Below are 22,338 nucleotides of genomic sequence, written 5' to 3' on the forward strand. Positions count from 1 at the left end.
TTGTGTAATTACTGCGAGATTGCAGGATATGCAAAGTCATGGGGAGCAGTCTGGTGAGTTAGTCGTCACGACCTTCATCGTACGTACTGAGGAAAATGGGGCAGGGGACGCAATTAGGAGAGACGGGTAGAAGGGGGGAGTTTGTTGATGTTGTTGATGTTGATGATGAAGACGAAGAGGATGATGATCGAGTTAATGGGAAAAGCGCGACAGACGTGTACACGCAAATCCTGCAGCACATGACCAAGACCTCTTCTGACGTGAGCAGTGTCTCAAAAACGGAGATGAAATACGGCTGACACGTGCCGCCCTGGAGAGACCACGACTTTTTCTAGGTGATACCAGATTTATTCACCCTCGACTTGGACAACCTCTTACCCGAAGAAGATGAATGCAGATGTGCGCGGTGCGGATGGTGGTTTGACGCTATGCGTCGGAAATATGCGTACGTCTTCTTCTGCGCGAGGTTCACCCAGGATGAAGAGGATTTCCGCTTCTTTCCTTCACGCGGGGTTGAGTGGAATACTCAACAGGGCCGCGAGCCGCTGGAGTCTGATAGTCTTGTGTTTTCGGAGGATAGCGAAAGCATAGATGGAGAGTCTGAGATTGCGTCTCTCTTTGATTCGGGGTTGGTGATCTGTCTTGGATGTGATGAGCCGCTGGGCGTATCCACGGCCAATAACCGCGTCCATGTCCGGATTGGAAGATATGATAATAGGGAGGAGACGGTTTTCACGATTAGGTCTTTTTTCTAGTGGTCTGCTATGACCCACATACCCATCCATGCAACAGAGGAGGAAAGAATTGATATACAAATGGTGTAGTGTGTATACAGATGATCTAAGCGCGATTAATTTTCCTCCTGAAATCGGCGTCGTATACACTGACTACACTGGTAGTCATGAAATTTGGCATAGAGCAAAGGAATGTCTCCGAGTGTGCCGGGATGAACACGACAGATGCAGATATCGCAGTGAATCCACGCAAGCAAGCGGGTTCAAGCCCACCCGACTGATCGATACCGGTCAAGACGACGACGGCCCCCCTCGACTCGTGCGCGGCCCATCTCTAACTGCGGAAGATATCAAAACCGGCTATGTGGCCTTGAACTACTGCTGGGGGGGCGACAATGAACAAAAGACCACCACGCAGAACATCGAGACTCGATACGAGGACGACTTTCCCCTGAAGAGTCAACCCGCAACAATCCAAGACGCGATCACAGTAATAACGAAAATGGGTTTCTGTTATCTCTGGATCGATAGTATCCGCATAGTCTAAGACGATAGCACCGACCTGCTTACCGAAATCTTATACATGAACCAGACCGACACATGCGCAGAGCTCCTCATCTCCTCATCTCCGTATCCCGCGCGTCCACGGCCGCCGGCGGATTTCTCCAACATATCATTGCCGAAGAAGTCGAAGAGACAGAAATCAAGCTCTCGATCCCGTTCAAACACACCTACCAAGCAGGAACAGGGCGAATCGTCCTCGTGAAATGGTTCCCCTCGCGCGCGGACCTAACGCCAGAACCAATCCACTCCCGCGCCTGACATTGCAAGAACACCTCTTAGAGTCCTAGCCAAGCGGATCCTAGCCTTCGGTAAGACGGGGCTGGCATCGCAGTGTCTGCGGGACTCTGCTTACGGCGCTGTAACGAAGAGCGCTTACACGGATAAGACGCAGATTCTGTCTAGTCCGTCGAATATGACCTGTCGGAATATGGTGGTTGTAGTAGATAAAAAGGGGAGGAATACGGCGCATCGGGGCAACCCGTTTAGATATAAGACGGCCCACAAGGAGTGAGATAGGTTGCTAAATAATTTCTGCTTAAGGCGGTTCTAGGCCAGATCCTTGGTGCACTTTTGCGGCATCGAATAAGATCGATTGCTAGATGCTACCTTGTGATCTATTCAATATTTCAGGCCAAGGCTACCACCCTACTAAGGACATGTTCTAGCCGGCGCCCAGGGGCATGCGCTTCAGGGGCGTGTCGCAACTTTTCACCCATTGTATAGACGTGTCGCAACTTGCCACCCATTGTATAAATGTGGGTGAGACTTAAACAGCTGGCCCGTGCTCTGACATTTTATTAGATGAAGTGGATAATAGGTAGCAGAAGAAGGGTTGTATTAAGGATGAAGAGAGAAAAAGCTGGGACCCAGAGGTCCAGGGGGTAGCTAGGCGAGGCGATGAGCAGAAAAGTCGTCAGTCCCAACGACGCCACCAGATCAACCACTAGAACAACTATGAAAATAACTATTAAAACAACTACCACAAGTTTAAAGCTGTTTCTGATATAATAGCACGCCTGTCTATCCATAGTGCTATTTAAATAATCCTACGAAACGCTTAAAAGAATTAAACTTCTAGCTATAAAGAAGTTTTAAGATATTAAGAGGCTTAGCGTAGCTGGTGTAGTTGGTGTGGGTGAGACTGACAAGTTTTTTGCTATCCGCCTCTATAGTCAGACGCTTGAGTGTAAGACACTCCACCTTTTCTAACACCTTTCGTGGTTGAAGTTCAATTTTGCTGTCACAAGGGCGAGACTACAAAGGCACGGAATGTATATAAAAGGACCGTGGTTCCCCTGGATCCTGTAGCCATGCTCTCCATTCTGCATCCTCATCTCCAGCTCCAGTCTCTTCATCCTACATCACCTACTTATCCAAGGCACCCAAGCCATTAACACCATGCAGCTCTCCCACGTTCTTACCCTTGCCTTTGCGACCGCCGCCCTGGCCAAGGTCTACAACGACAACAGCCCGATCTCCGACTCGGTGCCGGGCCCCTCCAGTGCCGTTGTCATGCAAGCCGACGTCTTCGGGACCGCAGTCGGTATCGCGAGCGCTAAGCTCCGTGCCAAGACCCTGGAAGCCCGTGCATCCACCATTGTGGTATGCGAGGACATGAATGGTGGTGGCTCTTGCTTAACCATCACCGGGATTGAGAACGGCGTCTGCTGTAAGTCTCTGTGTCCTGGCAAAGGTATATTGTTGGTATCTAAGAAGAGAAAACAGACAACATCAACGGTATATGGAACGATTCCATCTCGTCTACCGACACTCATGGCGCCACTTGTACCGTGTTTGAGAACCAGGGCTGTAGCGGCGACCAGTCGACCGCTAATGGCAAAGTGAACTGGGGGCACATGAATGATATAATTAGCTCGTTCAGGTGCTTTCAGTAGTGCACGGATCGTGGCCTTAAAATGTGGCTGCAGGTTCTAGATTAGACTCAGCTAGTGGCTCGTGGGATGCTGTTCAACACAGTTTAGGTATATCGGGTTTCAATCAGCAGTGCTATACTTAATACACTCCGTTATCATAGAGAAAAGTCACCGATTGGACACTCTCTAGACTCTATCTATTACATGACGCCGGATTGTGAATTACCAAGACAATTACAAGTAAATGGGAGTTATAACATCTTGACGCGGGTGAGTGGATTGATGCGGCTAGCAGACAAGACTCGCCCGTGTGGCATTGCCGGACCGGGTTATATTTTAAGCTAGGATATTAAGTAAACGGGGATTATAGGGTAAACCTATATTAAGAAGATAAGGGCCTTCATAAAATTTTTATATAGCAAGGTACGTTATATAAATAATAAAAAGATTATTAATTAATATATTAAATTCTATATACTATCGTTTATATTTAACAAATAGGGGAGGGGGTAAAAGGTAGCTAAAAGGGGTATAACTACATTAAGTAGGGTAATATTATTTAGGGTTAAATTTTACTGGTTAATTGCTTCGTCTTCTTTTAAAACAGTTCTTTAAGGTAGGATTGGTGTCAGAATATAGCCCTTAATAAGGGGGCACCTACAACTACCTTTTGGCGCAGTGGTTATTTCTAACAATTGGGGCGCCGAGGCTAAAACGGAGCGCCGGGCGGTTAACGGCTAGGACCTACCCGTATGGCGCCGGACCCCGGTTTTAGTCAGCAGACACGCTCGTACCGATGTTGGCCATATTGCATTACCACCTTGGGATTTGCTCTATGTAGACAGCGTGTGGTTACAACGGATACCTAGCTTAGACTTGCAGGTTCCTACCCAGGATTTATTTCACCTCCATAGTGACTGTACCTGCCGGAAATTAAGAGTTTTGTCATGTACTCAGTTTTGGGCAGCAAATAAGGAGATACGTCAAACATGATGTGAAGTCATTCAATAGGTTGATGATCCCAGACGGTGGCCATCATGAAAACCTCTACCGCGCAGCCTCGCGGGCGCAAATGTAACTACTTGTTTACATAGTATTGCCTTAACTCTTCCAAGCCCCTCGATCCATTCACAAGCCATTCCAAGGCCCATATTGGGAGTAACCAAGTAAGCCACTTTGCATTAGTCGATTTTCCACCCCGCCAGATGCAACCCTTCGCTCCACCAAGGACATCGCTAACTATCTCCCGAGCTGTGATGCTGACATTTGCTCGGCCCTGAATATTCCCCCCCCTTCGCTCATCTTCAAGACGATCCTTAATAGGCTTATAGTAAGAGCTTGCAGGCAACTGGAATGGCTCGGTGAGTGCGTTGTTGAAAAAGTTGGTTTCCACTGAACCGATTATCGCAGTCACTACCCGTACGCCCAGTGGTTCCAACTCGACGCGCATCGTTTCAGATGTTTGCTTGACTGCTGCTTTAGACGTTGTATATATACCTACACAGGAGTTAAGTCATCTTGAGCAATCCACGATAGGACTAATTTCATATTTCATGTAAAGGTCAGTAGGTAGGTGAGGGTAAAATCGTACGTACCGGCCCAGAGGGTCGGGATATTCCATAAGACAGAGCTGCAATTAACAATGACACCCTGACACTGAATAATCAAGTCCGCAAAAGCTTGTGTGACGACTATGACGCTCCAGAAGTTCACATCAAAGAATGCCTTAGCCTTTTCAATGTCGGTGTCAAGAATTGGCGTGTGAAAGTCGCAGCCAGCATTATTGATCAGCATGTTGAGTGTACTGGTGCGTTGTTTGACCTTTTCAGCACACCGAGCAATTGAATCTTTAGACGAGACATCAAGCTCCAAGATTTCAACATTCTTCAGATCTCTTAACGTTTGCGCTTTGGAAGTATTTCGCACTGTTGCAAAAACATAGTAATCATTTTCGTGGAGGACCTTGGCCATAGCAGCCCCCAGGCCACCATCGCTGCATCCTGTAATTAGGGCTGTCTTTTTCAAGACAGGCATGTCATCTAAGTCGCTCATAGTTTCGGTTATAGACGATTGGTGTTTGAGGGTGTGAGGTAATGCCGTTGCACAGCAGAAGAATCAGCTCCGCCAAGAGACTGTCAAGCGCAACATAAGATATGATGCACCTCTAGGAGGGGTAGTCTATTCCGCTCTTTGCTTGGAATACTACAGTGCCCAACTTCTCCCCTCTTGCTTACCTCACAGCAGGTACGTCTGCGGGTTCGGGCATGACAACGGACCGAAATCTCCGTAATACCATACCAACAGTACCATTATGAGGGACAGGGGTAATTAGCTTATCAATGACTTCCAAGGTTGCAAGTCCAGAATGATTCCGATTCAAGCCCATGGGTTTGGGTTGTGGCTTGTGAGAAGTTTACTGGGCGCAGCACCTTGTGGCTCGCGCCCAGAGGTACCCAGCTCGCCAGGTAGTGTGGCTCAGCAACATCAGGAATAAAGTATCGTGATATATGTGAAACTTGTCACTTGACGAACAGATACCCAGGAGAAGCCATAAAAGTAGAGCCATGCCTTACATCTTTATATAAATCTCCTCTCTTGAATGCGACGTCACAGAAACCTAATTCATGTGCAGACTCAACGAGCGATTAGGCAGCAAAACCAACAGGCGAAAGCGGGCAGTGTGTCAAATTGATAGGTGGGGGCATGTTTTCACCACGCACCCATCTACTGTAGCTCTATCTTATGATTATCCTGCCAGTTTGTTATCAGATCCCAATCACGGCACCTGTGGTGTACGTCAAAGTCCGCTTTCACGCCCAAATCCGGGTCCGGCCGGAGCAGCACTGGCGTCACGTCAGCGGCGCACATGAGCTGCAGACGGAGCGCCTCGATACAGTGATCGACGTGTTTTCTATCCATATCGCTTTGGGGATTTGTGACATTGAGATCAATTATCCATGGGTGCTCTTGTACCCATTCAGCCATGTGCGTTTCGTAGTGGTCCTTCCAAGTAAACTGACGAATTTGGTTCTAGTAAGTAACACCCGACCTGTCAGCTCACCACTCACTGAGATATACGCATCATATGGGACTTCCGTACCAGGCAATGGAGGTGATGGAAAACCTCGAGGACACCAGCATATCCTCGGGCTGGATCGTCACTGACGACTGGCTTGAGGTTCTCAGTCGATTTATTCAGCTTCTCAACGACATTCTTTGATACTTCAATCATCCCCCCTAAAAGTATGTTCTCTATGTCAGCATTCATTATCCAACCAATAGAGACGATGGCTACCAGTATCATATGAACCTACGCATCCATAGAGCGCCCCATCGTAACTCCAATTCTGGTGTTGGGAGTCCTTGGTATTCCGTTTCCAACCCAAAAGCGTTATGGAATGTAGCGTCATGATACTGGATAGCACTGCTTTCTAGAGCTGGAGCTGAGTGGAGCCTAGAGTTAGCCAAACCGCTCATCATTGGGGATTATCTATATGCTTACAAGCTGCGCTAAGCATTCGGGCACATTCTACTTCACCAGGGTGTCTGAATAAGAGACAAAACAAAGATGCCGAACTAATCAAGGCTAACAGCGCCCAAGGAAGAAGTAAAGAGAAGAGGGAAATATAGCTCCAACGCCTCGAGGAGGGGTCTGAGGACAGCGCGCATTTCTTACAACATGGCTCCTGTTGTTCTATGAAATGGCGTCGCTCCTCATCCACGCTGGAGGAGATTGAATCGCCTGAGGGGTCGAGAGGTTGATAGCTAAGACGAAACTTTCCCAGCATAGTGGAAGAGAAAAATAATATGGAAAAGAAGAAAGGATGCTTTTCTCCATTGATCGAGGTTGCTTATAACTCTTGTCGTCACTTTTGCTACATTGTCCAACACACCAGAGGAGAGTACATATGAATTCTCCCCATCAGCGCAATCTAACATCTCCATTCTTCAGCGCCAGTACACTAATAAGCTGCATAACCTATCATGATGGAAATGTAGTGATATGGTTCGAAGAAGATGTTCGCTCTCCGGTTGTCCTATTGTGCTATCTCCGATGCAGCTGAGCTAAAGGTCCTACAACGTCCTCGTTAGGCAGGTGAAAGGGATCTACAGGTAACTTACCCTTATCGTATTGGGTTCTTAAATACTAGTCCATTCCCTCTATGGCATCAACGAAGGACTTCCTCACCCAACATCATCCGAGTAGAATCTATCCTGCATATTCTATATCGATGGAGCTGAATTTGAGCTGTCCGAATAAGTACTTACCTCGACATTATCTGTCATGACATCCTGAATACAAGATCTAGAATCACCCCCGGCGCGAAGCAGCCCCTCCCATGATGCAGGACATCACTATATTCCGTATGCGCGTGACTGAAGTGTTGTCGTCGGATCGTGGTGACGACTCTTTCACCTGCCAATCCTGGGCGAAGCTGAAGAGATACACTGCCCGACCCGAGAGGTTGGATATACAATTGGAGAGGCCTTGATCCACGCAACCGCCGCCGGAGACCGTAACTCTCGAAAGCACATTGCATTGGGCGAGACAATAATCCCTCATACCATGTAACGCACGCCGATGTCGCAAAAGAGCCGTGACGATAACGAAACTTGTTGGGTGTGATGAAGCCAGAATCGCAAGATTGTGTAAGAATGATGATGTGGTTTGCGCTATAAGAAGCAGGACGTCTGCGCATCTGGATGTTCATTCATCTCTGAAGCACAAAGACACCGAGCAGCAAGACATCTCGATATATCCTCACTGAATTCTCGCGAGTTGAACCGTTCACGACAATATATTCAAGATGATGAACCCGAATCTCATGCTCGTTGCGCTCGCCGCATTGGCCATCGGCCTCCCCCTAAACCAACTGCCCAATTTTGTTGGTGAGTCTAAAGAAAATCCGATACACTTTCATGTTTTCCGGGGGCCCCCATGGGAAGAAGAGCTGATGCTGACTCTGTTCTGTGCTGTCTAACAGAGGGGGTTGTAGAGCGTGCCCTCGAGGCCGATGTAATCAACAAGCCAACTGTTACTGTTGGTGTTGGTTTTGGCTACGGGGCAGTTGAGACAGCGGCTGCAGAGGCTGCCAAGCGTGACGTTGGGGCTGCCGATGTAATCAACAAGCCAACTGTTACTGTTGGCGTTGGTTTTGGCTACGGGGCAGTTGAGACAGCGGCTGCAGAGGTTGCCAAGCGCGACATCGAGGCTGACGCAGTCGACCCGCAGACTGTCACAGTTGGAGTTGGCTTTGCCTACGGGGCAGTTGAATCGGAGGCTGCAGAGGCTGCCAAGCGCGACGTTGGAGCTGCCGATGTAATCAACAAGCCTACTATTACCGTTGGTGTTGGTTTTGGCTACGGGGCAGTTGAGACAGCGGCTGCAGAGGTTGCCAAGCGCGACGTTGGAGCCGCCGATGCAGTTGACCCACAGACTGTTACTGTTGGAGTTGGCTTTGCCTACGGAGCAGTTGAATCGGAGGCTGCAGAGGCTGCCAAGCGCGACGTTGGAGCCGCCGATGTAATCAACAAGCCAACTATTACTGTTGGTGTTGGTTTTGGCTACGGCGCGGTCGAATCGGCAGCTGCAGAGCCTGTCGCCTAAATCGCAAAAAACCCGAAGAACACAGTAAACGACATAGTCGGTTTCTCACAACAAGTAGGGAACAAATGAATTGCCAGACCCCCCTCTAAGGTGCTTTTTCCTGGATGCGGTTGCTGGTGTTAGTCCTAAGGTATAAACGGTGTGGGGGCCACGGCGATGTCTTGTTGCCATCAGTGAAGCTTCGATGGCAATGGGTTTATATATAGGGTGGTACTCGGTCGTTAGGCGATTGTTTCAGGAGAGCTTCGGTTAGGAATCGGCTAGTTACGCTGGGTAGTTCAAGTGTTAGATATACGAGGTATACAATGTTGTGCTAAGGTTCATTTTGAAAAACTCACAACAGTACGTGACTTTGGATAGCCCACCACAACTATTATTTTATGGTTCACATGAGCCTTTTCATCTGTGCATTATGAACAGGTCGTCTCTTAAAAAAATGCTGGCAGTACCCGATAACCTGTCAATGGAAGGGTGTCGAGCTGTCTGCTCACTAGGTCTTCCAACAGTAGTAGTCGTCCTACAGTGTCACTGTCAGAATCGATGGGGTCTCCGTAAAACTTGGGGGCTTATGCAGATGCAGTTATTATGCCCATATCTTTTTTTTTTTTTTCAGCAGGCTTGATAGTGACTTGTAGCTTGATTGAAAGGATGTAACTACATTGAAGGGTGGTATTCCTTACACACATATACACGAAGAAAGAGAAAGAATGGATTAGAGAGTGATGAAGATCAATCGTCCTAAAATAAGCGAGTGGCGTACAAATCTCAATCAAATTTCTCTCCTGATTAAGGGGGCCGGTGTCAGATCTTGGTTGTAGCAGGCAATTTCAGAGTTCGCAGTTGGGTACTCCAAGATGATCTTTGAGCAATCTGGTTGCTCGTGTTACCCCAAAAGCACCATATGAGTCACTTCTCGTTGGTTTGGAGACCATCATTCGTACAGATTCAATGGGGGATAAAACTGCATGTTGCTATACTACCCACCATAATCAATGTGGCATAGCATTGGGTAGTATCAGAGAAGGTTTAGGAAACAGCGTCGAGTGCGCCAGCGTGATATGGTACCTCCTTACAATAAGGTTAATGTGTATCGGGCGATGTACTTCTTGCACTAGCCCTTACATTTTATCATTCTCTTTCATTCCGATTACATTACGTATTTGCAATAATGATTTGTTTGAAGGATGTAGCCTATATGAATGACTATTGAATCATTGATGGAAAGGTTATATATATAGTCTCGTGCAGCAGCCTGGGCAATATATGCAAAATGCGCAGCTTTATAGATGATGTAGGCGACAAGCGACTCGTCATCATCAAGCCTCCATCCATCTTGCGAAACGAGTAGCTCTCTCCTAAAAGTACGACGGACTACCAGCCCCATGATGACCGACAATCCACCTCCACTTCCAAGACCTCCCTCTCAGTTCCTCTCTCACCTTGCAAATCATCAACAAACTGAAGCACGCAAGCTCCTACAGCCGTACTTATCTTATGAAGCCTGGCTGAGGAGGGCCTTTGCGAGAGGAGATGCTGCAATTAACAACTTTGCGAACTTGGTTCCGATTTACAACGGCTGCGAGGAGGCGTTCAGAATCCGCAACCTCGACCGCGAGACAGCTGACAAGGGAAAGTATGTCATGTCACTGCCGGACAATGCACGCGAGGAAGATTCCACCTTGGCCATTACAGCATCTCTGGGAGAATATTGGAGAAACTTCAATGGGTTCTCACATGGTCAGTTGTCTTAACATATCCTCTTCTGGACTCCCAGATAATAACGGCACGTGGGATATAGGCATATTTGCAGATATAGGTGCGTAGAATGCCAGATCGAATAGCAGTAATTTTCTAAAGAATCACACGAGTAAATTAGATTGGTCAAACATTGTGGTCGCTGGGTCATCTGCGCTGCTTCCTTTGCTCTCTCGTCGGAAGGGCGTGAACTATCCATGCCTTAACTGCTCGCCAGAGAACTATTTTGAGTGAGAAATCTCGTCTTTCCTCTGGCCCTGCTAGGTACCAAGCTAAGTATTCCAGGACAATCGCAAGCAAGAGCGATATTGACATATTTCTCTATGGTCTCGACAATGAGGATGCAGCGATCACACTTATCTTTCAGTTAGAATCTATGGTACGAAGGAACCAAAACTTATGTCCTGGAGAAGGAGATTCACTGCGGTCTAAGAACGCGATAACGTTTAGATCACCTAAATGGCCATTTCGCCAGGTTCAGGTATAGAATAAGTACATCTTCCAGAAAGTATTTGCATTGATAACGAGTATCATATTACTAGATCATCCTCCGACTATACAGATCTATTAGTGAGATATTGACCGGCTTCGATGTGGACTGTGCTTGCGTTGCCTTTGATGGAACGCAAGTATATTCCAACCCGCGCGGGATCACCGCGATCGCCACTCGCACTAATCTCATTGACCTGACCCGTCGAGGCCCAGGTACGTGATTTCCTGCCCTGGACATATGTATATCATTCTGGTGTCTGAATAGATCAAATCAGCTTACGAGAATCGCCTGCGCAAATATCGGCTTCATAACTTTGAGGTGTTTTGGGGCCCTCTTGAGCGCGAACGAATAAACACCATGCTCTTCCAATCCCCCGCACGCCTGCTAAATGACACCCAAGGTTTAGCTCGGCTTCTTCTCTATGAACAAATGCTGCAAGAAAATTGGGACTGTCGGGGTGAAGAGCTTGCTTATTTGGGGCAACCCCAAAATAGCGTCGACGAAAGGGGTGAGTCAAGCCTACCGGTGCTAAGTGACTATGCCCTCTATGAGATTCCGTATGGCGAAAACTGCGCGGATGAGAGGTACGTAAGACAGTACTCTACAGTATCGTTTCCTGATGTTTGTCCCCGACGTATTGATAACCCTAGATCACACGAAACATTTTTGAGCCACCCTGATGACCCGTGTCTCTTTGGTACAATTCAAGAAGTGATCGAGGGTAGGAAGTCAAACGCTTTAGGAGACAATAGCCTCGTCGGAAAAGTTCGCTTCGTCCGATATGTCCCAGGTCAAGAGGTAATGGAGACTTTACAACCTCTGGCTAAGGATGATTGGTAAGATACTCTGAGTCCTTTGTTTTTCTGGTTCGCCATATTGCCATATGTGTCATATACCTTACCTGACTTGTCTAGGACCAATATGGCATATTTGACTATAAAGCCTAAAGCACCAAGGGGTAATGCGAGAGAAAGAAGAAGACGAAAGAGGCAAAAAATGCAAGAAGAATGGAACCAACAGAACTGTGTTAAAAGTCTGGAGACTGGTAACACAATATGATGCTAAGTATCAAGCCCAAACCCCCGATGGGCACCGTCTTTCTAGGCACTCCGAGTCGGCGAGCAAGAACTCACAAAATTAACGTCCGCCCGGACTACAAGGCGTTGCTTGTGCCAAAGGAGCTTTCAGCCGGTAAACCACGTGTACCACGTTTCTATGCATCCCTGCTGGGGAAGAATGTGTCATCAATTTTGAGTAGAATGAGTTGGGAATCGTTATAGATGTTAGCTCAACCAGGTGCTTCTGGTACGCTGGTGAATGTAGCGTATGCCGTGATAAGGCGTCCGTCAGCAGACTGAAAACCCCCGCCGGGCAATGTGTCACGCTCCTCTTGAATTATCTTCCTCTAACTCTGATAAACTCGTGACTTCCCTTCTCACTAAGTATGAAATCTATGTCTTTGGGATGGAATTGGCATCTATCAACTGTTTTGGAATGGCCATCCACTTAGCCCAATAATCTCCCAGGTATTTGGATATGGCCTCGATCAAGAACCGACCGCCTTCACCGAAGACCCAGAAGTCTCGTTCCTGGTGCAACAAGACCGCCCAATAGGCCATTATGACCAATGCTTCTGGTAACCGTTCCCTCAAGAGCTGTAAATACTCAGTAGAGATACGCACTGGCCAGGCTAGCACAAGATCGCGTCCAATCGGGGCAGGTACAACTGCACGCTGATCGAATATCCACCGCAATGCCTGGACTGCATCATGGCATGCTTGGGACGACGCCGGTCTGAGCCTATCCACACCCATCGTGAGTAGACCTGAAAGATGGTCGCAAATGTTTTCGGGTGGTGGTTCTACCATATCAGCGGCTTCTACCAGGTCGAGAATAACCCTCAACTCAGATTTCCTTCGAAGAATGTGCCAAGTGTGGCTTGTTACAATACCCACGCCGCGATAAAGTCCGGCGAATTGGATGAATTTGTCCAATAACTCCGGCAAGTCTGCTCGAGAGGTAGCTGTGTCGTGGAGCATATGCATACCGATGAATGATGAGTATAGAAGCAGAGAGGTGCAATTATCCTCCGTGATTTCGGGGCGCGTGGCATTGTAAAGCGCCAAAGCACGGGTCTGGAGCTGCACAGCTTGGTGGCGGTAGTGATGTTGCTTGGCGGGATGTAAAGCGAGTACACTGAGATGCAGAGCAGCGAAAGCCAGAACTGCGTCCATCAGATAGGGCGCAGTCAGCGCAGACGTTACTATCAGGCGCGACAGCTGGTGGGAATTTTCCTTGCCAACGACAAAGTCTTCTTGTAATAAGTTGTGCTCGACATGATGAAGTAGTGCTAAGTGGTTGAGATTGAAAATTTGCTGGGGCACCTCTTGCACACCCGGATTCTGAGAACTAGCTGGACTGCTGGCATATGACGGCGCGACCGGGGATAACTTTGGTGGAGGATCGATCGATGAGGCCAGAGGCGAGATGTGCTCCGGCACGTCGCCGTTGGTGCTGCTTACGGTCACAAACGAACATGAGCGCGCCGTCATTGAGCACTGGAAACAACCGGGTCGTTGCTCGTCGCATTTAACATGCCTCTGCTTGCATTGGCGACAGCCCTTTCGTGACTTATAATGCGCCCGTCTCGTCATGCTTCTAGGCGCCATTTGATTGACGAGGGGACAATAAACGGCAAACTAGCGTGAACAAGATGTTGGCTTTTTGCCATGGCAATTGAGGTTCCAAGGATTTTGGCCGCGCCGCTCGATATCATACACTCAACCCACTGTGAACGGCTACGTCAGAAACCACGGATACTGTATTAGCCAATTATCTGCCATCTCATTAGTTGCTATAAGGTGTATGTTGTCTTGACCATTGAGTCGGTCCTAGGGTCCTAGGAGAGGAAACTAGTTACCGACGTAAAGCTGACATTCGTGTCCCTTCTTCTCGTTCAAATTATGCATTGCTCCACCATATTGAGACACATTCTGTCGGACTCGGTCATTCCGGTTGGTAGCAGCACAATCTCCTTACTGCCTCAGGGCTCCAATATACTTACTGGCAGTACCGCTGTATTGCTTTCACTTTGAGCTTTTCTGAAAGCTGCTGCCTAATTCTATCTGCATATTAGGTCACCGTATGCGCTCTGTTCTGTTCTGTACTTGCTGGAGATAGTTTAGTTCCAGCTTGGCGGTCTTAGCGCACAAGTACGACTCGACTCTATCATTGTAAGCGGCATGTATTTTATCATGCAGGGACAGCTTCAAGCATTCACCAAAGAGAAATTGGGTTGAATCATTATTTGATTTCATTTGGCATATTGCCTTCAACATGGTCCTTTGGGGAGGTTCAACCAGCAGCTAAGTTGTGTACATTATAGCAAGATCGCGGCAGCGATGACACCGCCCATAGCGGTAGCACCGACTAGGACTTCGGTAGGTCTAGCGGCGGCCGCCACAGGTATTGATGTTGTTCGGGGGTTGGTATTATTGCCGGTTGGTGTAGCAGTCGGGTAAGGTGTAATTGTAACGGATGCCGTGCCGTTACCTCCAGTCGGGGTAGCGGTAGGTTGACATAGGCTCTCAGGGTTTGACACGATATAGTGGAGGTAGCTAGTGATAGAAGAAGCGGCCGTTCCGGTGGTAATGCACTCGGTAACGACCTGATCATACGTCGCGATCCTCTCGCCGGCGAAACTGAGGAGCGAAGGGCCCCAGCCTGAGAAGTCGGACAATGCCGACTGGGGTAGATCAACTGCTAGGCCGCAGAGCTCCGATACATAGGCTTCAGGGTCCCTTAGGATACCACCGGGCGCGAGAGTAGATGTTTCGTGTGTATCCAAGAAAGACTAGATCACGTCAGGAGCCGTAGGGGCGGGTCCTATAAGATCTGCCGCGAACTGGACACAAGTTGGAGCTGGGGTAAATTGCTGGGCGACGGACGTACCCGCACCAATGGCGACCAAGAAACCGAGAGTCTTAGTGGTGTACATGACTGTTGTTGGCGAAGACGCTACAATAAGGGACGTGAAGTTTCGAGACTACTGGCAGAGAAAAGGTATTCTTATATCCATTGACTTTCTTCTAGCCCCGGGGCTGAAGCCTAGACCAGGGGCAACTGTGCGTGATTCATCATGATACGCATTTACCGAATCTGTCAAATAGGATTAATTGCAGCTCAATTCCTTACGGAACACGCAGTTCGTCAACAACCAAAGTAGTGGAAGTTGGAACGAATAATGTAACCATTACCTAGGCAGGCCGGGGCTCATTCTCCAGAACTGTTAATTGGAGGATTACACGGCCTGGGGTTTATAGACAATTGTAGAACTATTGTACGACTCACTGTCTACTGCAAATTATCATAAACAGTCCATTTCGAAATTGTACAATCTCAACTCAAACAACCTACGGCCCTCTTGTATTACATGACCAAGCTCCATGGTGTAAACTACCTGGGAAACCCCTGCTGCCGCTAGATAAACATCACAAGAAGGATTCTACCCCGGCTTAGTCTAGTGACTATCTAAACTCAACGACCCAACAGCGATGAAGTGCTCTGAAGATCAAGGAATAGCTTACTAAGTACGTTGGTTTTTAAAACCCCTGGCTGGTTCTTGCAGCCTTCAAACGCTGGGGCCGTAGCTGTTTTTGGTTAGGGTCCAGCCGCGGTTCAGTAGCAATGCCGAACGCACACGACATCTTAAGACGGCGATGCCAGGCGAAGCCATACAAGACGCGCCTTAGGGTACTTGCCCGTACAATAGGGATAGAAAATCGGTTTAATACTCCCGCATTCACATCTACGATTAGTAGGACCAATTACTCTGCTAAACCTAGTCAGCAGAGAGAGCATTGTATACTTGTTATTGTCGCCTCTCTCTACTATCGTCTTAACTTGGGAATGTGTATAAGAGAAGTGTGTTTACTTTTCATCACACTTCGCTGTTGCAATACTACCATTAAGTTGGCCTATAATATCGTAGAAAGTAGCAAATAGGCAGAATTGGCATCTTTATATTCCATGCCGCGGGGGCTTATATATTTGGCTTGCGGCGTGGTGTGTTTGCAGCACTCCATTTCCCTACGGGTGTGACACCGGTAAAAAGCGCGAATCGATTCACCCATCTCATGTAGCCTCTCTTATTCGTTCGGACGGAAATGCAATGACTCTGTCTTGAACGAAGCATACCCGAGAGCGCCCGGGGGTGCTCGCTGCACATGCTTCCCTTTAAAACCCCGGCCATCGTATCACTGAAAAGTAGTTCTTGGTTGCTAGTGACACGGTCGACTTTTTACAAGGCTAGTATGCTAGGACAACTAAATTCGTAAGGAAAGACGACGAGGACGATGCATTCATCTCCCATATTTTGGTGTATGGTGCTGCTGCTCGCGACGCCCAGCCTGGCAGCCCTCAAAGTGGCAAGCAGTCTTATAGTCCTCGAATGGACGCCCGAGATTATCGCTAAGGAAGACTACTACAATGGAACCGTTTCCATTGTCAACGGCGGGATCCCAAGCTTGTTCAGCGACCCCAGCGTTGACATAGGCGCCAATTCCGAAACCCAGCTTCTTCGCCAATACGCCTCACACAAGAACCTTCGAACAATCCTCACGACGGTGGAAGTCTACTATCGGATCGTTGCGAGCAAGAAGAAGGGCATTGAGAAACTCGAAGACCTGAAGGGAAAGCGGATCGGCGCGTTCGCTTCGACGTCGTCTGAGTATTTTGTGCGGACACTTCTCGCGACAGTCGGCCTAGCCCCGTCCGACTACACTATCGTACCGGGGGTTGCTTGTTTAAAGGAGCCGTGTGGCTCCGGCACGTTCCCAGCCATGCTGAAGCGCGGCGCCATCGACGCCATCGGCATGTGGGAGCCAAGCGTGCAGCTAGGTGCCGAGGCCATTGGCGCCGACGCCATCATGTTTGAGCAGACGATCTACCGCGAGATCTATAACCTCGCGACTACCGCTGAGAAGCTAGCTGATGCAGCAAAACGTAAGGAGATAGTAGCATTCGTTGCGGCGCTCGTAAAGGCCGAAGACGTGTTCCGCATTGATCCGGAGAAGGTGGTGGCGAGGGCCGCGGCGGCTGTCAAGACGAACGCTACATTGTTCAGGGAGGTGTGGCCCGTCCATAGATGGACGGCGCGGAATCCGCTCGACCTCGTCGACGTCCTTCTCGAAGAGGACAAGTATGTCGCGCGTGCGGATGGCCGGGCCGTCATGTCGAGAGAGCTGCTTGAGAATCTTGTTGATAGGACTTTACTAGCGGATGCTTTGCTGCTCGAAGAACATTGATACGCATGTTGCACGAAAAGGGGCGAATAGCGTACTGTGATGTACAGTATCATAAGTAGCCGGCCCTTGACCCGGAATCTCTTTGTCAGCCTAGGGATTTTCGCATACATGTTATATGGTGATACTCTTAGTGTGTGTATCACGCGCGTTCACTGGCGCCATTATCTGAGAGACCCAAGGAGATTGAGGAGCTGAGCGGGAAGCCGAACAAATCCGTAGCCAACGATGCTGAGAACCCCAAGGTCGGCGACGTTAGGTAGGCAGCGTCGACGAGGCTGGGAAGTCTTTCAAAAGACGACTTGGACAGTGTAGAGTGATGCGATTCCGACTCGTACTAATGAACTGTACCTACAGGCGCTTCATCATCACAAGTGAATATCTAACGCAACCTTGAAAGCATGGTATACTTACAGTTCAGGTGTTGCACACTGATCTGAGGGCCTAGCCCATTTTGGCTGTATCTACGGATTGCTGTTATTTCAAAAGACTCATATATCTCTGGTAGTACATGTTACACCTCAACCGAGAGAGATGAATCTTCATACATCTTCCTCCATCTTCATTCTTCATTCTCATCTTTTCATTTGCGCCGTGCATGTGGCTGGAGCATGTGGCTGGAGCATGTGGCTGGAGCATGGCTGGAGCATGGCTGGAGAGCGTGCTGTCGGCGCTAGCCGTTACGCTAGACTTTAATAGGCCTAGATTCCTCTTATCCAGACTTATCCTCTTGACCGAGTCCCCGTCTTTTTTTCTTCCGCTGGGAGCTTGGGGCGGGCCCACACAGCACCATGCTCAGGGCAATTGGCACCGGTACTTGAGGGGTACTTGGACTCTAACTGACAAGTGAGCCTTGGATACTTTCCTCTCGACCACATTATAGGTGTGTGATCGTGTATCTGAGTCTGATCTGAGCCTTTGCTCCGGGCAGAGCGTGAGGTACCGATACATATCAGACAATTCCGTAAATACAACCTGCAGCGTCACTCTACGAAGTAGGTACATGTAAAACTTCACCGATTTATATCCTCGACTACCATCAACTAAACCCTCAACTTCCCTCTTCCCTCCCCCCCCCTCCCTTTCCACACCATTTCTCTACCGGCCCGCGACCACCCTCGAGCCATTCTTCCATCGTTCATTTACAATTGTTATCTCTTCTCTTCCCGTAACAGGTAGCATTTCGTCACTATGTTCGCTGCACGAGCTGTTTTCGCTGCCGGTCAGCGCCGCGCTTTCTCGGCCTCAGCCCGCAACGTAAGTCGCTCATCCTGCCAATGTCCCCCTCCACTTCACCCTTCCACTCCACCCTTCCACTTCACATCACTAGATCGACTCGATTGCTGACTTCCGAGACAGCTCTCCAAGGTCACCGTTCTCGGTGCTGCCGGTGGTATCGGTCAGCCTCTGTCTCTTCTCTTGAAGATGAACCCCAGAGTCACCGAGCTCGCTCTCTACGATATCCGTGGAGGTCCCGGTACGTACGGCAATCATACCCTCAGCCATTAACCTCAATTGGTGTCACATTTCCCTTTTCTTTCACTTTTTGCCTCCTTTTTCTATCTAACGAGCCTCTCCGCCGTGCAGGTGTCGCCGCTGATGTCTCGCACGTCAACACCAAGAGCACCGTCACCGGCTACGAGCCCACCCCCGAGGGCCTCGCCTCCGCCCTCAAGGGCAGCGACGTCGTCGTCATCCCCGCTGGTGTCCCTCGCAAGCCCGGCATGACCCGTGACGATCTCTTCAACACCAACGCCTCTATCGTCCGCGATCTCGCCAAGGCCGCCGCCGAATCCTGCCCTGAGGCCAACCTGCTCATCATCGCCAACCCCGTCAACTCGACCGTCCCCATCTGCGCCGAGGTCTTCAAGGCCCGTGGCGTCTACAACCCCAAGCGCCTCTTCGGTGTCACCACCCTCGACGTTGTCCGTGCTAGCCGCTTCGTCAGCGAGATTAAGGGCACTGACCCCAAGGACGAGAACATCACCGTCGTCGGTGGTCACTCGGGCGTCACCATCGTCCCCCTCTTCAGCCAGAGCAAGCACCCCGACCTGTCCTCCAACGACAAGCTCGTCAACCGGGTCCAGTTCGGTGGTGACGAGGTCGTCAAGGCCAAGGACGGCGCTGGCTCTGCCACTCTCTCCATGGCCATGGCCGGTGCCCGCATGACCGATGCCGTTCTCCGTGCCGCCCAGGGCGAGAAGGGTGTTGTTGAGCCCTCTTTCATCGACAGCCCGCTGTACAAGGACCAGGGCATCGATTTCTTTGCTTCCAAGGTCGAGCTCGGCCCCAACGGTGTCGAGAAGATCTTCCCCGTCGGCGATGTTGACGCCGCTGAGGAGAAGCTCCTGGAGGCCTGCCTGGTTGACCTGAAGAAGAACATTGCCAAGGGTGTCTCCTTCGTTGCCGCCAACCCCGCCAAATAAATTTCAAATTTCATGTAAACTTTAGAGAAGCAACAGCATTATAGCGGGGCGTCTCCTGAGATAGAAACTTCGTGAAATTTAAAAAAATTGGGAAAAGAAAATGGTTTATGGGTTCGGTGGCCGGGTGTTTTCTGGATGTAACGACCTGGCTACCGTGACTATTTAGCCATGGAAACTCTATGGCTTTGCCCGGGGAAATAATGATGGCATGAATGTTTGTTCCTCGTGGTAAAGCTTGAGTAAGTACAAGCTCACATCTCGAGATTCAAGCTTGATGAAAACCTGTATGATAGAGGAATGCACATGATACCACCTACTCTCTGCTCAATCGGAATTAAAAAAGAAAAAGAAAAATGTTTTGTGATAATTCATCGATCCGGTTATTGTACTTTCCGCACAAGTATCTGCTACTGTCCACTTGTATTCCGCCGGCTCCGAACCATCTCAGCCTTGCCCACGACAGCCTCCAGCGCGCCCACAAGCCCGGCCTCATCATAGCACAACATGCCGTCTACTCTGCGCCCGTAGACGCGGATACAGTCAACCCCTAGCGCAGCAAGCTCGGTCTTGTTTACCTTGGGCACGCCTTCGCCCTCGAGATACAGAAGATGTGTCACATATCTCCTTACTTGGCCATCCACGCTCCCTCCTATCGCATCTGCAGCACCCTGGGTCTCAGCACACGCCCGAGCAATAGCACGCACGAAATCCGTAGCCGTAAGCGGACCGCCGCTCGGTCCCGTCTCCCTGTCCAACGTAGAATTCAAAATCAGGATCTTCTGGTGCATAGGCGACAAGGCGGCGATGGCACGGCCAACGCCTCGTAGCACTAGACTAGGTATGAGCGACGTGTACAGCGAGCCGATGCTGTATATCACGCTAATGGAGCGCGATATGGCCGTGACGACTTTCGGGTTGGCGACGGGGTAGATCTCGTGGCCGTAGGGATTGATGTACCAGATGCGGGAGATGCGACTTGGTAAGTCGTTGGTGTGCGGGGACCCTTCTTTGGTGAAGGAGAGGTATGGCTTGCGGAGGGACGGGAGGGATCCGGGCAGCGTGGCGTCTTCGATGCGGTCGTGGGCTTCTGTTTCGCGGAGGCGGTCCTGGAAGGGGTTCGGTAAAGGTGAAGGTGAGAAGTTGGAATCACGTTTAGAAAGGGGATCAAAAGGCAATGTGGATGGTGACTCTGCTGTCACCGTTGCTATGTCGGGCAGGCTCGTCGGGGCCGAGGGATGGGATATTGCGTTCTGTCCTGTGATCTGAGATCCGTCTTCTAATCCTGCGCTGATGTGGTGCGTGAAGTTACTGTTGATGGCTGGTAGGGCGGCCACTGTTGATGGAACTGCGCAGATTGTTGACAGAAGGTAGATGGCCGATTCGAGAGACCCTGTGAAGAGTCGCGCACTGGTCCACACATTAGAGGACTGCATTGCTCTTGCAAGTTACTTCTATGAGGACGGAGATGAAGCCATTCGGAAGAAGAGACGAAAAGATAGGGAAACGCGCAAGTGGAAAAAAAAAAAATGACAACTTACCCCGTCAGAAACAGATTCCCAATACTAGCCTTAGCAAAATTGAAAACAGAGCTCGGTCTCGCACGCTTCACAATTTCCATGTTCATGTGATTAAATATAGAACGGATGAGTTCGCGCTTTTCGCTGGACATGTCAGCCCACAACTCGTGGCGACCCTCGACTATGTCCAGCCATTCCGAGCGAGCCGCGTTCGGGTCCGCGGAGAGACGGTGATTGAAGATAGACTTGAGAGCGACTCTTTCCGCGTCCGTGTCTGCGGGGGGGATCAGACGAACTAGACGGCCTGTTTTCTAGTGGTGAGCCTGTGCCATGGTTCGTGTTTGACGATATGCTCAAGATGAGGTTGAGTCAAAGTATGGATGGCAACATGTGAATATGAGTAATCTTGAGCGAAAGAACCTACTGCGCACATCACCAATACCTATCATAGAATTGTCAGTTACAGTGCATTATAGAATGAAGAATGCGAATATGATAAAGCAAATGAGACCTTCGTCCATCACATCACCGTGTGTCAATAGGCGTCCGTGAGAAAGGATACGAGACTTCGAGCAAGTAAGCTGTCCAACAACTCAATAAACAACAAAAATGAAGAAGAAAAAGAAGAAAAAGCCCGTTCCTACCTGGCCCTCCGAAAACACGAATCAACTCCGACGAACTGCCACCATTATCGCTGATGGGTATGACATATTGCAGCTCACAATTCCTGCTACGCCTCAGATTCTCAAAGACATCGACGAGACTATTCGTCGCAGTCCCGCCTCCGAAGACTACGATGCCGCGCAATGGCTTGACGGCATCCATTTCTTCTTTTTTGCTTTTCTCCTTGTAACTCGGAGAATAGAGGAGATAGACAATTAAATTGAGCTAGCTGCACGCAAGTAAGCAGGCAATGTTCTAATTCTACGTATCTAAACAGGTGACCAATTACCTACCTTTGCTACTCCGGGGCGGATAGCTTAACCTTGCGTTGATTCCGGTGTTGTTATCCGTGTGGATGATGGATGTTTCAACTCAAGGTTATTACCATCCTTGTTTCCCAAG

At 49.3% G+C, this 22,338-nt stretch overlaps 11 protein-coding genes across 11 annotated transcripts; 6 read left to right on the forward strand and 5 right to left on the reverse strand.

Annotated features, from left to right (window-relative positions):
• Nucleotides 1-95: 95 nt before the first annotated feature.
• Nucleotides 96-2,270, forward strand: F5B22DRAFT_660410 (uncharacterized protein; the record flags this gene model as incomplete). The annotated part of the gene is made up of 4 exons (XM_047980283.1): nt 96-260; nt 336-742; nt 900-1,264; nt 1,327-2,270. 4 exons carry the CDS (start codon nt 96-98, stop codon nt 1,554-1,556), a joined length of 1,167 nt encoding a protein of 388 aa, XP_047826566.1. The 3' UTR covers nt 1,557-2,270.
• A 248-nt stretch (nt 2,271-2,518) lies between these two features.
• Nucleotides 2,519-3,193, forward strand: F5B22DRAFT_660412 (uncharacterized protein; the record flags this gene model as incomplete). The annotated part of the gene is made up of 2 exons (XM_047980284.1): nt 2,519-2,967; nt 3,024-3,193. The coding sequence occupies exons 1-2, from the start codon at nt 2,697-2,699 to the stop codon at nt 3,191-3,193; spliced, it is 441 nt and encodes a 146-aa protein (XP_047826567.1). The 5' UTR covers nt 2,519-2,696.
• A 960-nt stretch (nt 3,194-4,153) lies between these two features.
• Nucleotides 4,154-5,637, reverse strand: F5B22DRAFT_624452 (putative short-chain dehydrogenase/reductase). The gene is made up of 2 exons (XM_047976129.1): nt 4,768-5,637; nt 4,154-4,669 (listed from the first exon to the last, which is right to left on the reverse strand). The coding sequence occupies exons 1-2, from the start codon at nt 5,222-5,224 to the stop codon at nt 4,251-4,253; spliced, it is 876 nt and encodes a 291-aa protein (XP_047826568.1). The 5' UTR covers nt 5,225-5,637; the 3' UTR covers nt 4,154-4,250.
• Nucleotides 5,638-5,659: 22 nt separating this feature from the next.
• Nucleotides 5,660-7,302, reverse strand: F5B22DRAFT_456338 (uncharacterized protein). The gene is made up of 5 exons (XM_047972013.1): nt 7,295-7,302; nt 6,675-7,104; nt 6,487-6,615; nt 6,273-6,409; nt 5,660-6,202 (listed from the first exon to the last, which is right to left on the reverse strand). The coding sequence occupies exons 2-5, from the start codon at nt 6,958-6,960 to the stop codon at nt 5,897-5,899; spliced, it is 858 nt and encodes a 285-aa protein (XP_047826569.1). The 5' UTR covers nt 6,961-7,104; nt 7,295-7,302; the 3' UTR covers nt 5,660-5,896.
• A 556-nt stretch (nt 7,303-7,858) lies between these two features.
• Nucleotides 7,859-9,125, forward strand: F5B22DRAFT_456239 (uncharacterized protein). The gene is made up of 2 exons (XM_047972012.1): nt 7,859-8,062; nt 8,158-9,125. Exons 1-2 carry the CDS (start codon nt 7,981-7,983, stop codon nt 8,778-8,780), a joined length of 705 nt encoding a protein of 234 aa, XP_047826570.1. The 5' UTR covers nt 7,859-7,980; the 3' UTR covers nt 8,781-9,125.
• A 1,040-nt stretch (nt 9,126-10,165) lies between these two features.
• F5B22DRAFT_650893 (ankyrin repeat protein) lies at nt 10,166-11,868 on the forward strand (the record flags this gene model as incomplete). The annotated part of the gene is made up of 6 exons (XM_047979379.1): nt 10,166-10,517; nt 10,657-10,765; nt 10,821-11,016; nt 11,078-11,240; nt 11,303-11,612; nt 11,679-11,868. The coding sequence occupies 6 exons, from the start codon at nt 10,166-10,168 to the stop codon at nt 11,866-11,868; spliced, it is 1,320 nt and encodes a 439-aa protein (XP_047826571.1).
• Nucleotides 11,869-12,220: 352 nt separating this feature from the next.
• Nucleotides 12,221-14,121, reverse strand: F5B22DRAFT_456441 (uncharacterized protein). The gene is made up of 2 exons (XM_047972014.1): nt 13,953-14,121; nt 12,221-13,864 (listed from the first exon to the last, which is right to left on the reverse strand). Exon 2 carries the CDS (start codon nt 13,695-13,697, stop codon nt 12,480-12,482), a length of 1,218 nt encoding a protein of 405 aa, XP_047826572.1. The 5' UTR covers nt 13,698-13,864; nt 13,953-14,121; the 3' UTR covers nt 12,221-12,479.
• Nucleotides 14,122-14,407: 286 nt separating this feature from the next.
• Nucleotides 14,408-15,025, reverse strand: F5B22DRAFT_650895 (uncharacterized protein; the record flags this gene model as incomplete). Its single annotated transcript, XM_047979380.1, has 2 exons — nt 14,408-14,881; nt 14,939-15,025. The coding sequence occupies 2 exons, from the start codon at nt 15,023-15,025 to the stop codon at nt 14,408-14,410; spliced, it is 561 nt and encodes a 186-aa protein (XP_047826573.1).
• Nucleotides 15,026-16,008: 983 nt separating this feature from the next.
• F5B22DRAFT_624537 (periplasmic binding protein-like II) lies at nt 16,009-17,865 on the forward strand. Its single transcript, XM_047976130.1, has 2 exons — nt 16,009-17,398; nt 17,745-17,865. The coding sequence occupies exon 1, from the start codon at nt 16,383-16,385 to the stop codon at nt 17,331-17,333; it is 951 nt and encodes a 316-aa protein (XP_047826574.1). The 5' UTR covers nt 16,009-16,382; the 3' UTR covers nt 17,334-17,398; nt 17,745-17,865.
• Nucleotides 17,866-18,428: 563 nt separating this feature from the next.
• F5B22DRAFT_456588 (malate dehydrogenase) lies at nt 18,429-19,960 on the forward strand. Its single transcript, XM_047972016.1, has 3 exons — nt 18,429-18,587; nt 18,690-18,807; nt 18,918-19,960. The coding sequence occupies exons 1-3, from the start codon at nt 18,522-18,524 to the stop codon at nt 19,754-19,756; spliced, it is 1,023 nt and encodes a 340-aa protein (XP_047826575.1). The 5' UTR covers nt 18,429-18,521; the 3' UTR covers nt 19,757-19,960.
• Nucleotides 19,960-22,305, reverse strand: F5B22DRAFT_456574 (UPF0052 domain protein). Its single transcript, XM_047972015.1, has 5 exons — nt 22,230-22,305; nt 21,918-22,165; nt 21,698-21,715; nt 21,295-21,577; nt 19,960-21,163 (listed from the first exon to the last, which is right to left on the reverse strand). Exons 2-5 carry the CDS (start codon nt 22,096-22,098, stop codon nt 20,164-20,166), a joined length of 1,482 nt encoding a protein of 493 aa, XP_047826576.1. The 5' UTR covers nt 22,099-22,165; nt 22,230-22,305; the 3' UTR covers nt 19,960-20,163.
• Between the last annotated feature and the right edge of the window lie 33 nt (nt 22,306-22,338).

This window comes from Xylaria bambusicola (assembly GCF_022495145.1).
Source record: "Xylaria bambusicola strain CBS 139988 unplaced genomic scaffold F5B22scaffold_59, whole genome shotgun sequence".
NCBI classification, from domain to species: Eukaryota; Fungi; Ascomycota; class Sordariomycetes; order Xylariales; family Xylariaceae; genus Xylaria; species Xylaria bambusicola.